The sequence below is a fragment of the Pipistrellus kuhlii genome, unplaced genomic scaffold (assembly GCF_014108245.1).
Source record: "Pipistrellus kuhlii isolate mPipKuh1 unplaced genomic scaffold, mPipKuh1.p scaffold_m20_p_9, whole genome shotgun sequence".
Lineage (NCBI taxonomy): Eukaryota > Metazoa > Chordata > Mammalia > Chiroptera > Vespertilionidae > Pipistrellus > Pipistrellus kuhlii.
The window spans coordinates 22,004,956-22,017,176 of NW_023425595.1; the positions used below are offsets into that span (position 1 = coordinate 22,004,956).

The following is a 12,221-nucleotide window of genomic DNA, read 5'->3' on the forward strand; positions in this document are numbered from 1 at the left end:
GGTCCAATGATCAGATGCACGCACTTGAGACTTTCACTTGGAGCCGAGTTTGGCAACACAGAGCGTGGCAGCAGTGGTGTGATTCTGGTGCTGGCAACTGTTCGTGTCTTTCTAATCCACCAGGCAGCTTCCCAATGTGGCAAGCAGCTTCTTGATTATTCCAAAAGCAGCAGCTTCTTTGGCAGCCCTCTCTGGTGATGTGGTTCCTAGAAGCTCAGCCTAGGTTATGTTTCTTCAGCCCTCTCAAAATTTCTGGGAGCTATTTATTTCCCATGATCAATAGCACTCAGTTTAATAGCTAAAGAAGATTCTATGACCTACAACCATGAATCTTGACCTCTACAGAATCTTATAGCTACAAGTCAGGTGCAACAAATAAAAGGATTTAAATATGAAGTGGGCTGAGTTGAAGAGGTAGAGCTTTAGGCCATGAGGCCTCATGTCAACTGAAGGGTTTCAAAGAAAGTGCGGTAGAAATTTAGAATGCTAGTAGTACGTGGGGCTGCCTCTGCCTCTTTCAGCAAAATCCTACAAGACAAGTATCACTCGGGCTAAGGCTTACAAGTCTGCAGAGATGAAAAAGTATATATAGCTTTGCTGAGGGAATTGTTCTCTTGTCTACAAAAAAAATAAATAAATAAATAAATAAAAAAGACTAAAGTCCCAAATCTGGAGCCTTGAAGAATTGAAAAAGTCAACTACTACCACACTCCATAAGTAAAGGTTCTGAGGAAGCTGTTAAAATTGCCTTAACCTTTTTCAAGAATCTTCCCTTAAGAATTTTCTGCCAAGTAATGGGAGCCATCCTGAAGAAAACGGTCTGTTAAGTACTGTTGTCATCCCATCCAAGCCATTCATTTAAGACCCCAGAAGAAAGAAAGAACACAGAAACCAGCAAGTAAAGATGGGTCCTTTGGTAAAAAAAAACTATGCCTTGACAAGATCTTTCTGGTTACTCGTGATAATAATCGAAGAAAACAGACCAGAAACTTACTAAGTTTTTAGGGGATTGTTTTGTAAAACACACACACACACACACACACACACACACACACACACACAAAACACACACACACACACACACACACACACATACACACACTCTAAATAAATAAAAACCCTAAACCTGGCCTGCAATAGCCTGTAACTATCTAACAATCCCCAAGCCCCCAAATCCAAAATAATTAGGAAACAAAGTGCTAAGACTATCCAGCCTCCAAGAAGGACATCCTTTCTGATGTGTACCTAAAAAGTAATGGACAATAAAGACTTCCTAGAGGGCACCACCGAGAGGCCCTGAGGACATTAGACAAGGGAGTTACTCCCAGAAAGGTGCGTCAGCACTTGCCTGATGGGAAAACAAGGAATATGTTTATGGACAGAGCTGAGAGACCTGCTATGGATCAGTGACTGACTGCTATGTTTCCCATTTTCCCCTTTTTTCAAAAAGACTGATTTTATGCAGTTATCCTGTACCTATCCCACCTTTATGCATATGGTACCCATGGGGCAGACACCTTGATTTTTACTTTCTGGGTGGCCAGAGATACCATGGTCTCTGAACTATATGCAATAATGGGTGGGATTTTGATGGTTTCCTTTTGAGGTGGGTGTTTTCCATGTTTTAGAAGAGTGTACATAGATATTTAGGTAGCCAACAAGGCTGTCTAGATTAAAATTTTAAAATAGTTGCTTACCAGTCCGGCCGGCATGGCTCAGTAGTTGAGCATCTACCTATGATCCAGGTGGTCACTGTTCAATTCACAGTTAGGGCACTTGTCCCGGTTGCAGGCTCAATCCCCAGTGGGGGAAGTACAGGAGGAAGTTAATCAATGATTCTCTTTCATCATTGATGTTTCTATTTCTCTACCTCTCCCTTCTTTGAAATCAATAAAAATGTATATATTTTTTAAAGTTGCTTAACAAACATTACCTCTTCCCACCTCCCACCTTCCTTAATTAAAGTATCCTAATATTTACTTACTTATTTATTTACTTATTTTCGTTAATCCTCACCCAAGAATATTTTCCATTGATGTTTAGGGAGAGTGGGAGAGAGAGGGAAAGACAGATGGAAACATCAATGTGATAGAAACACATGGATTGGTTGCCTCTTGTAGGAGCCCTGAACAGGACCCGGCCAGGGAGGAGACTGAAACTGAGGTACATGCCCTTGACTGGAATCGAACCCGGGACCCTTTGGTCCACAGGCTGACACTCTATCCACTGAGCCAAACCAGCTAGGACAAGTATCCTAACTTTTAGCTGGTAACATTGCCACAAGGATGTTTCAGTTTCCCTAGCAGCTAGATGGCCATGTAACTCAGTTTGGGCCAATGAGATGTAAGTTCAAATGTTGTGTGGTTCTCCAGGAAAACTGCTTCAAGGGAGCTGAGAAAGCTCCTCAAGTGGAGAAAGATCCTTTTCTTGCCTTTCCCAGCTGCCTCCAAAAGCAATCTTGGATAGTAAGGATGAAGCAGCTTGAGGACAAAAGCAATGTACTGAGGATAGTAGAGCAGAAAGATAGGAACCTGGACACCACCTGCCTACAGATTTATATAAAAGGGAAAAACTCCTACTTAATTTAAACCACTGTTATCTTTGGTTTTTGGTTATATGTAGCAAATCTGATCTTAAATGATAGAGTATAAAGCAAAAGTATGAGTGAAAAATTAGTATCAAAAAACTCAAGTAGTGTCAAAAAACTATTCTGTAGCAGTTAAGAGTGATGAAAGTAGGAAGAAGTTACCAAGAAACAGGGAATACCATTACATTCGGGAGGAGAATTGTATCAAAGAGAGAGGGGATGATAAGCACCCATAAAAGAATATCTATCTTCATGAGCAAGTGAGAGCAATTTATTTAAAAAGTAACAAACATAGCTTTCTCACTTACATGTTTACTGAGAGTTTCATTAAATTATAGCCTAAGGCTACTCAATTAAATCACTAAAGGAGAACAAAGAAAAAAGAGGAGAGTATGAAAGTGAGAGCAGATATTGAGGTTTTCTTCCTAGTTCTGGTAGGCTTCAATCTTTAAATATCTGTGTAAAAAAAAAAAATAGTGTCCTTATTTTAAAAGTATCTTCCTTTATTCCATTTGTTTTAAAATATTTGAGTAGAGAAAAAGGAAGGGAAGTAAAAAGATGACACAGATGTTGATTTTACAGTTTTCTTCCAAGTTCTGGTGGACTTCAGACTTCAAATGACTGTTCAAAGAAAAAAATATATACTCTCATTTTAAAGGAATTTCCTATTATACATAATGTTTATTTTTAAATACGCTTAGATAATAATTGATTACAATTAAAAACATATATTTGATACAGATGACATTCAGGATCTCAGAAACACACACAGGGGATCATTTATAATACCTCAAAAAGACACTATAGCAGATGCCAAAAACCAAAGTGAAATCTGGGTGTTTAACCTCTTGTCTTCACATTTTGGGCAATGAGGCAGCATGCTGGCTTTTGTGTGTGTATTTGTATAAAGAATAAGGGCCTGCAACATAAATCTTCCATATAAGATGGATCAGGCAAGCCAAGGTATGAACATCAATACTGCGCAACCTTTAGTCCAGAACAGCTTAGAAAACTGAAAGATACATTTGCCGTACCCACATTGGGTTACCATAGCAGAACTTACTTCAGCTACCCTACTTGATGGATCAGTAATAAAGATGTGGTTCAAGAACCAGCACAGCAGCCCAAGCTGGTTTGGCTCAGCGGATAGAGCATCGGACTGAGGACTGAAGGGTCCCAGGTTCAACTCTGGTCAAGGGCACATGCCCAGATTGCGGGCTCATCTCCAGTGGGGAGCAAGTAGGAGGCAGCCTATCAATGATCCTCTCCCATCATTGATGTTTCTATCTCTCCCTCTCCCTTCCTCTCTGAAATCAATAAAATATAAATTAAAAAAAAGAAAAAAGAATTAGCACAGCAAAAAGGAAGAAGCAATAACTACAAACTTGCCAAGTCTGGCATTAGAAGCACCAAACCAAATAATTTCAGCGAGGGAGGCAGAAACCGTCTTACCCATTAGTTCACAAACCACCATGAGTACAGCATTGTGAATGCCTATGACCGGAACTACCTAAGACTTCTGGTGTCCAGCACTCTGGAGGGGTTTTTCTGGTGGCGGTACAAGTGGTGGGACCTCCTAGTCCACAATCTTGCCGACATCATGCTCTTAAATGTTTAAACAGACCAGTTATTTATCTTTTTCTATAAGAAGAAATCCCTCTGTCTTTTATCATCGCCTGAAAGTTCCATCCTCTTAGTCTCCTGGTCAAGGACAGTCATCGGTGCCTCTAGAGGAAGCAGAAGCCAACTAGTTTTCCTTGGTCCTAGCCTGTCCCAAGTTAGCTGAGCACCATGAAAGCTCTCCAACTAAAGTCAAAATGACATAAAATTCCTGTCCCGAAAGGACCATCATTATTTCTTACACACACACACACACATTTAAGAGCATGATGTCAGCAAGGAGGTCCCAGCCCTTGTACGCCGCCAGAAAAACGATGGTTACTGATGAAAATAGCTCTGAGAGAGCTCTGGAGTGCACACAGGAGCTACAGCAGCCCCGTGGAGCACAGAAGTCAAAGGTGGCCACATAAACAAGCACAGGCAGCATTTGACCTTTGCCAAGCTATCCCTCTATCCCCTAGTCCTGCAGAGCTTGCTGCCCAAAGGGGTGCCCTCAGCAGTGACCTCTCCCTTTGGAGGAAAAGGAGAAGACCCCAGCAGTTTTCATCACCAAGGACCCAAGCAGCCCTCGTGACTGTCAGGGACACTTAAGCTTTTTTAAAAAAATATATTTTTATTGATTCCAGAGAGGAAGGGGAAAGGGGAGAGAGATAAAAACATAAACGATGAGAGAGAATCATTGATCGGCTGCCTCCTGCACACCCCGCACCGGAGATGAGCCTGTAACCCATTGAACTAGGGACCCTTCAGATCACAGGCCGAAGCTGTATCCCCCAAGCCAAACCCAACACCTAACATTGCCACTAAGGACTCCCTCAGTCTTTGCCTATGCCAATCTCATCTAATGGAGCTGCGCAGAATCCATGCTACTGAGCCCCCAAAGAAGGAGCCAATGCTGGGACCCCAACCACAGTGGCCCTGGCCCAGCACATGAACACCTACACCCTCAGTGGTTAGATGTAAATAAAATGGACAATGATGGAGATTGAACAAATGTTTTAATACAGTTCTACCCAAAGTGGTGCATGCCAAAAGAACCCCCTAATGACTCCCCAGGATTAAAGAGCCCCAAACAGGTCTGCCTTATTTATCCTGGTTTGGAACATTTGAAAGCCAAGATTCAAAGATTATAATGAGAAATCTGACTTGCAATTGCTTTGAGCAATGGTGAAGGAGATGAATCAAAATGAAGGCTGACATAGCCCATGGACACGGGCAATAGGATAGTGCAGATCTTGAGGGGCGGGTAGTGGCTGGGAGAAAGAGGGAAAGTGGGGAAATGGGAGATATCTGTAATACTATCAACAATAAGAAATATTTAAAGAAAGAAAGAAAGAAAGAAAGAAAGAAAGAAAGAAAGAAAGGAAGGAAGGAAGGAAGGAAGGAAGGAAGGAAGGAAGGAAGGAAGGAAAGGAAAGGAAAGGAAAGGAAGGAAGGAAGGAAGGAAGGAAGGAAGGAAGGAAGGAAGGAAAGAAAGAAAGAAAGAAAGAAAGAAAGAAAGAAAGAAAGAAAGAAAGAAAGAAAGAAGAAAGCTGACAAAGGAACCAGGGTCCTTTGACTCAACCACTCATTGGGGATTCAAAGTCTTTACACCAGAGTGGGTAAAATGGTCAGGAGGTAGAGAAGAGAAATTTCTGGACTCATTGACATGGGAGTTCCACAAACTGTAGACCAAAATCCACTGGTGAAGCACTGATGTGAACTACAATTAGATGGAGAGAACATAAAGGTTCTTCTCCCAAAGAACTGGTGGGATTATGAGCCTTGGAATGTTTAGAGAGGTTTATGCAAATAACTTGTGTCTTCTTTACCTGAATGTTTTATGGGAATGGATACTCTGGCTGGGCAACACTTACTCTACCAAATGTTGTAAAACCAAAACTGTGTCAGAATGGAGACTATAGTTAAGAAAAAAATTAAAATTAAAAACATGTTCTCTGATAATATCAATAAATGATTAGAAAGAATGATAATGTTGAAACAAATCACTTCATCATAAATATGCCTATCAAATTATATAGCTTTTGAAATATACAGATGCATAAAAACTTTATAGGCCTTCTGTAATGTAAGGTGCTGTAGTTCCACAAATATATAGAAAATAGCAAGGATAATAATAATTTGACATTATACTTGCAATAAATGTGGATTTCAATTTATTCCCTTAAACAAATAAGCAAACAAAATTACATACGTGGCTCGAACTTTGATTCTCCACCAGGCCCTGATGGAGAAATTTCTTGTAATTTTTTTTGTTCCATCTGCTGTATAACCTGGGGAATGAAAAGTAATGTTTTAAAAGGAAGCAGTACTTAATTTTTCTCTGATATGTGTGACCTGGAACAAATCACAACTAACTGAAAATTATTTTCCAAGATGAAATAGTCAAATTCTAAAATTTAGATTAATATTCAACAAAGCAGTTTTAAAAATACCATCACCTAAAATACTGTAGCTAATAGTACATTGAAATATTACTACAACACAGGCTTTAGAAAAGCACCTAAAATCCTTTCTAATGCCACAATCCTTCCACAAAATACCACCTGATTATATTCCAGCTTCTGAGCCTCGAGTTGGTCATGCTGACGTTGTAGTTCTTCTTTTTGTTTCTGAAGCTCATCTGCTTTCTTCTTAAGTTCATTTTCTTGTAAGGCGATCATATTTTCATATTCTTTCAGTTCTTCCTCTGTGAAAAACTGTTGCTGATCTAATGTCTAAAAAAAAAAAACGAAGAAAGAATAATCTTAGAAATGCAATAGCAAGGTCTGATTCAGCTATAAAATTGTATGATTAGCAAAGTGTAATAGAATATAGTATTATAAAAAAAAGAAAGAGAATTAAGAAAATGCATTTTTGTGTACTCTGAATAAAAGGAACACTTAAAGACTAATGAGGTTGTTTATCTACAGAACGAGGGAGAAACTGGGTGGAAAGGAAATGAAAGCAAGGAAATCATACTCCTCTGAATACACATTTTTGTAAAGAATTGCTTTCCTGAAATATTCAATGTTTTACATACTCAAAAAACAAAAAACAAAATCACAAAAACAACAACAACCAAATAACTAAAATCCACAAGGACAGAAAAATCCCCCAAATTGATTAGAAACAGAAACAAATAAATAATACTTTTATTTTAACTGAATAAAATAACTGACAGAAGGGAGAAGGGAAAAAAAGAACTAACCCAAGAAACTTCAGAACACAGTATCTGGACTACATGCACTCAGGTTAAAAACAACCCAAAAATCTAAAATCTTAGTCTTGTTTTGCAGAGGCAGGGATTAGCAATGCTAAAATGCTTTGAATATGGGAAGACTGAGCAAATATGTGGAAAACTATGTGGAAAATGGGAGCCAGGTTTTGTATGAAATACAGAAAAAGAAAAAGATTAAATGTGCCGGGTCCGGTTTGGCTCAATGGATAGAGCGTCGGCTTGGGGACTGAAGGGTCCTGGGTTCGAATCCGGTCAAGGGCATGTGCCTTGGTTGCGGGCATATCCCCAGTAGGGGATGTGCAAGAGGCAGCTGATCGATGACTCTCTCTCATCGATGTTTCTAACTCTCTATCTCTCTCCCTTCCTCTCTGTACAAAATCAATAAAATATATTAAAAAAAAAAAAAGATTAAATGTATTGGAATTCAAGGTGTATTAAAATTGAAGAGGATAGTGTGAATTCATGAGTTGTAATATATATTGGCAGTGAAATATATAAAATGAATATAAATGTGTGTAGTGCGTCTATGTATGTGTGTAAAAGTATGTGTGTATATGTATATATTCATAATATAAATAAATAAAAATGTATTTAAATTTTTTTTAATTCCCAGCTTTATTATCTGACCAGGACTTGCTTTAAAAGCAAGGACAATTCAGTAGCAAGTAGTCAATTCAGTGCCCAGCTCCTGGTCTGTACTATTGATCTCCACTGAAAAACAAAGAACTGAAAAGTGGCTGATTTCAGAGGTGGGACAGAGAAGGAACAAGATGAACCTTGAACATCTTATGCTAAAAAATAAAATAAAAAAGTCCTCAAAGAATGAGGGGAACATACCAGAAGGCCACAAAAACCTGTTTGAGGAAATTCCCATTAGCCAAGAATGGAAATAATAGGAAGGATGCAGGTTTACTGAATAAAACTGGAATCCACGAGTCTACAGTGAACAGAGAGAGAAGAGGAAAAGGGCAGCTTTTCCTTACAATACAAAGACAAAAAATAAATGTAGAAGGAATGGTGATTAGAAAATCACCATTTGTCAACAGTCAGGTAGCAAATGATGCTGACCAGAATGATGATAAGATGGAACTTGTAGAGAAGTCTCAAAGTATATCCTTAAAAATACATTTTTTAAATCACTCATTTTTTATTAGTGTAAATATAAATTAGTGCAATTCTTTCAATATTCTTTTTTTTAATATATTTTATTGATTTTTTACAGAGAGGAAGAGAGAGGGATAGAGAGTTAGAAACATCAATGAGAGAGAATCATCAATTAGCTGCCTCTTGCACACCCCCTACTGGGGATGTGCCCACAACCAAGGTACATGCCCTTGACCAGAATCGAACCTGGGACCCTTCAGTCCACAGAACGACGCTCTATAAAGAATATTGAGCCAAACCGGTTTCAGCTCAATATTCTTTATAAAATATATCAATAGTTTTAAAAATATTCTCTTGACCCTGATGCTACATTGAGAATCTACTTTATAACATAGTCCTTGACACATTAAAAGCTTTATATAAAAATGTGTTGATAGTAACAATAAGGAGATCCAAGATGGCGGCCCAGGTAAACACACCTAAACTGCAGCCGTGCACAACAATTTCAAAACTACAACTAAAAGACAAAATGTCTATCACCCAGAACCATGGGAAAGCTGGCTGAGAGGAAGCTCTACAACTAGACTGAAAGAGAGAAGAGCATTCAGGCACAAGCGCTGAAAAACTGAGGTATGGGGGGAAGGGGGAGGAGGAGAATGCGCACGTTGCTTTCTTCAACCCGAAGAGAGACAAGCTCCCAATCTCTCTGAAATCCACTTTCTGGAAAGAAGCTGGACTGTCTGCCATCGGCTTAGAAAGTGAGGGTGGCTTGCTTACAGAACTGCACACAAGAATAATTGTTTGCTGTGCTGGAGCGTGAGATGTAGGGACACGGTCAGAAAGGTAGAGAGGGCTCACTGCCAGCTATCACTGTTTGCCAGGTCCTAGCCTAATGACGTCCTGAGGCTCTGCCCAGCACAATCTACAAACATACCCAAGCTTCAAGAAGCAGCTTTTGCCTATGAATGGCCTTCTCTATTGCAGTTTAACCTAGCAAACTTGCAACCTGGTGCGGACAGCTCTAAAGCTTCCAAACTCCAAGCAGGAAGGAGAGGACTGTGGTTCTCCCTGCAGCTTCTGCCGGTTGGCCTCACACAGTAGCTGAACTGCACCCCATTGGAGATCCAGAAGCCAGTGTATCTAATGGTCAGTGTGAGACACCAGATTTCAACTCCTCATATCCATAAGTGACACATTTGGGAGGCAGACTCAATGAGCACCAAAGCCCCACTGAAACAAGGCCTACACCATAAGCATGTCTCCAGTGCAGCAGTTCTTCCATTATAGACACAGCAGGTCCTCACAGCCAATTGGCCTGGAGGTCAATTCTTCCCAGTGTACCAACAGCAATCAAGGCTTACCTACACCAAGATTTTGCACTCAGCTCACAAAGGGGTGTACCAAGAGCAACCACCTCGGGTGATTGGGGAAGCTGAGCTGCTGGTCCCTATAGGTCACCTACCACACAAAGCCACTCCATCAACACAGGAAGGCAACCAAAATGTGGAGACACAGAAGCATGTCACAAATTGGAGAGACTAAGAAAAGCAAACTACTGGATGACAGAGTCCAGAATCACATGTATAAGGTTACTCAAGAATCATCTAAAAACTGCTGAGAAACTTGAAGAGACCCTCAAGGACCTTAATGAGAATACCAAAAAAAAAAAAAAAAAAGGAAAAGGAAAAGGAGGAGTCAGAAATTAAGCATACACTGTCTGAAATAAAGAATATATAGAAACTCAACTGTAGATCAACATACCCCAAGAGTCAAACCAAAGATCTAGAATATGAGGAAACAAAAAATACCCAACCAGAGAGGCAGAATGAAAGAAGAATCCAAAAGTGTGAGGTTAGTGTAAGAAGCCTCTGGTATGGTTTTAAGCATACCAACATCGGATTTTTGGGGTGCCAGAAGAAGAGAGAGATCAGGATATTGAAGACTTACTGAAAGAAATAATGACAGAAAACTTTCCCTACCTGGTGAAAGAAATAGACTTACAAGTCCAGGAAGCACACAGAACCCCAAACAAGAGGAATCCAAAGAGGACCACACTGAGACACATCATAATTAAAATGCCAAGGGCAAAAGACAAAGAGAGAATCTTACAAGTAGCAAGAGAAAAACAGTTAGTTACCTACAAGTGAGTACCCAAACGACTGTCAGCTTATTTCTCAACAGAAACTATGCAGTCCAGAAGAGAGTGACAAGAAATATTCAAAGTGATGAACAGCAAGAACCTACAACCAAGATTACTCTACACAGCAAAGCTATAATTCAGAATTGAAGGTCAGATAAAGAGCTTCACAGACAAGAAAAAGCTAAGGAGTTCATCACCACCAAACCAAGATTACATGAAATGCTGAAGGGTATTCTTTAAGAAGAGGAAGAAGAAAAAGGTAAAGGTAAAAACTATGAACAACAAAAAGATATCAAATACCTACAAGCAAGTGAATCTACAAATCAAGTGAATAAAAAATCTGAAGAACAGAATGAACTAGTGAATATAATAGAATCAGAGACATAGAAAGGGAGTGGACTGACAATTCTCAGGGGGAAGGGGTGTGAGGGGTGTGGGAAGAGATTGGACAAAATCTTACACCTATGGCTGAAGACAGTGGCAGGGGGTAAGGGCATGGGGTGGGGTGGAGAATCAGGTGGAGGGGTGCTATGGGGGAGGGGGAGGAACACCTGCAATAATCTGAACAAAAAGATTTATTATATTTTTAAAAATAAAATAAAATAACAACAAAAGACTGAAGATAATCTGAATGTCTAATCCTGAGAAAATAATTAAGCACCCATAGGCATGAAAATAATGTTTACATATTGTATTTGGAAAGACTTATGATGTAGAATGATGCTGTTTTTTAAAATCTGACTTAAGATTCTGGCAATATCACTGGTTTTATAAGATATATTTTTAGATTATAAAAGGTAAAATTATAACTTTACAGTGAAAACACCTGGTAGACTTCATCTTAACCAAATAATCAAAGTTAATATTGCCAAGTTAAGGAATAATCAGGACCATATGCCTCCTGATACCATGTTCTTAGTGAGCATCATTTCAGCTATGTTCCTGTCAAAAGTAGGAATCATAAGGAAACAGCCCCTCAAACTGATGGCTAGTCTACAAAATAGCTGGTCTACAATCTTTTGAAATATCAATGCCATGAAACGCAATGGCTCAGGAACTATCTCAGATTAACAGAGACCAGAAAGACATTGCAACTAAATCCAATGCATTATCTCGAGTTTTCTTTAGCTATAAAAGACAATATTGGGAAAATTGACAAAAATCTCAATCAACTCTACCTGATTAGAGAGGTAGGGAACCTTCTTTCTGCCAAGGGCCATTTGGATATTTATAACATCATTCTCAGGCCATATACAAAATTGCCAGCTTAACAATTAGCCTGCTATCTTTGGTCAAACATTTAATAACTCACCACTAATGCCTTGGCAGGGCCAGACCAAATGATCTCTGGGCCGTATACAGCCCGCAGGCCAGAGATTCCCCGTCCCTGGATTAGAGAATTGTGAGTGGAGGTGGGGAGGTTGATAATTTTACTTGATTATATGAGATAAATCTTTTTCCCCCCCAAAAAATACACATTTGAGTATGTAAGGTTAAAGCAGTATCATGTGCAACTTACTCTCAAAAATAATTATATGTTATATATAGAT

The 12,221-nt window shown here is 39.4% G+C and overlaps 1 protein-coding gene across 6 annotated transcripts in view; it reads right to left on the bottom strand.

Moving 5' to 3' along the window:
* Positions 1–3,076: 3,076 nt before the first annotated feature.
* Positions 3,077–12,221, bottom strand: part of NUCB2 (nucleobindin 2) — a 35,829-nt gene continuing 26,684 nt past the window's right edge. For 4 of the 6 annotated variants that reach the window (XM_036426892.2, XM_036426889.2, XM_045577544.1 and 1 more), the window contains 3 exons: positions 6,754–6,924; positions 6,402–6,480; positions 3,077–3,208 (listed from right to left, as the gene is read on the bottom strand). In XM_036426892.2, the coding sequence (XP_036282785.1) occupies positions 3,201–3,208; positions 6,402–6,480; positions 6,754–6,924 (258 nt within the window). In that variant the 3' untranslated portion in view covers positions 3,077–3,200. Of the gene's footprint in view, positions 3,209–6,346; positions 6,481–6,753; positions 6,925–12,221 lie in introns of those variants that run through there. The other 2 variants (XM_036426893.2, XM_036426890.2) reach the window with 1 other exon arrangement.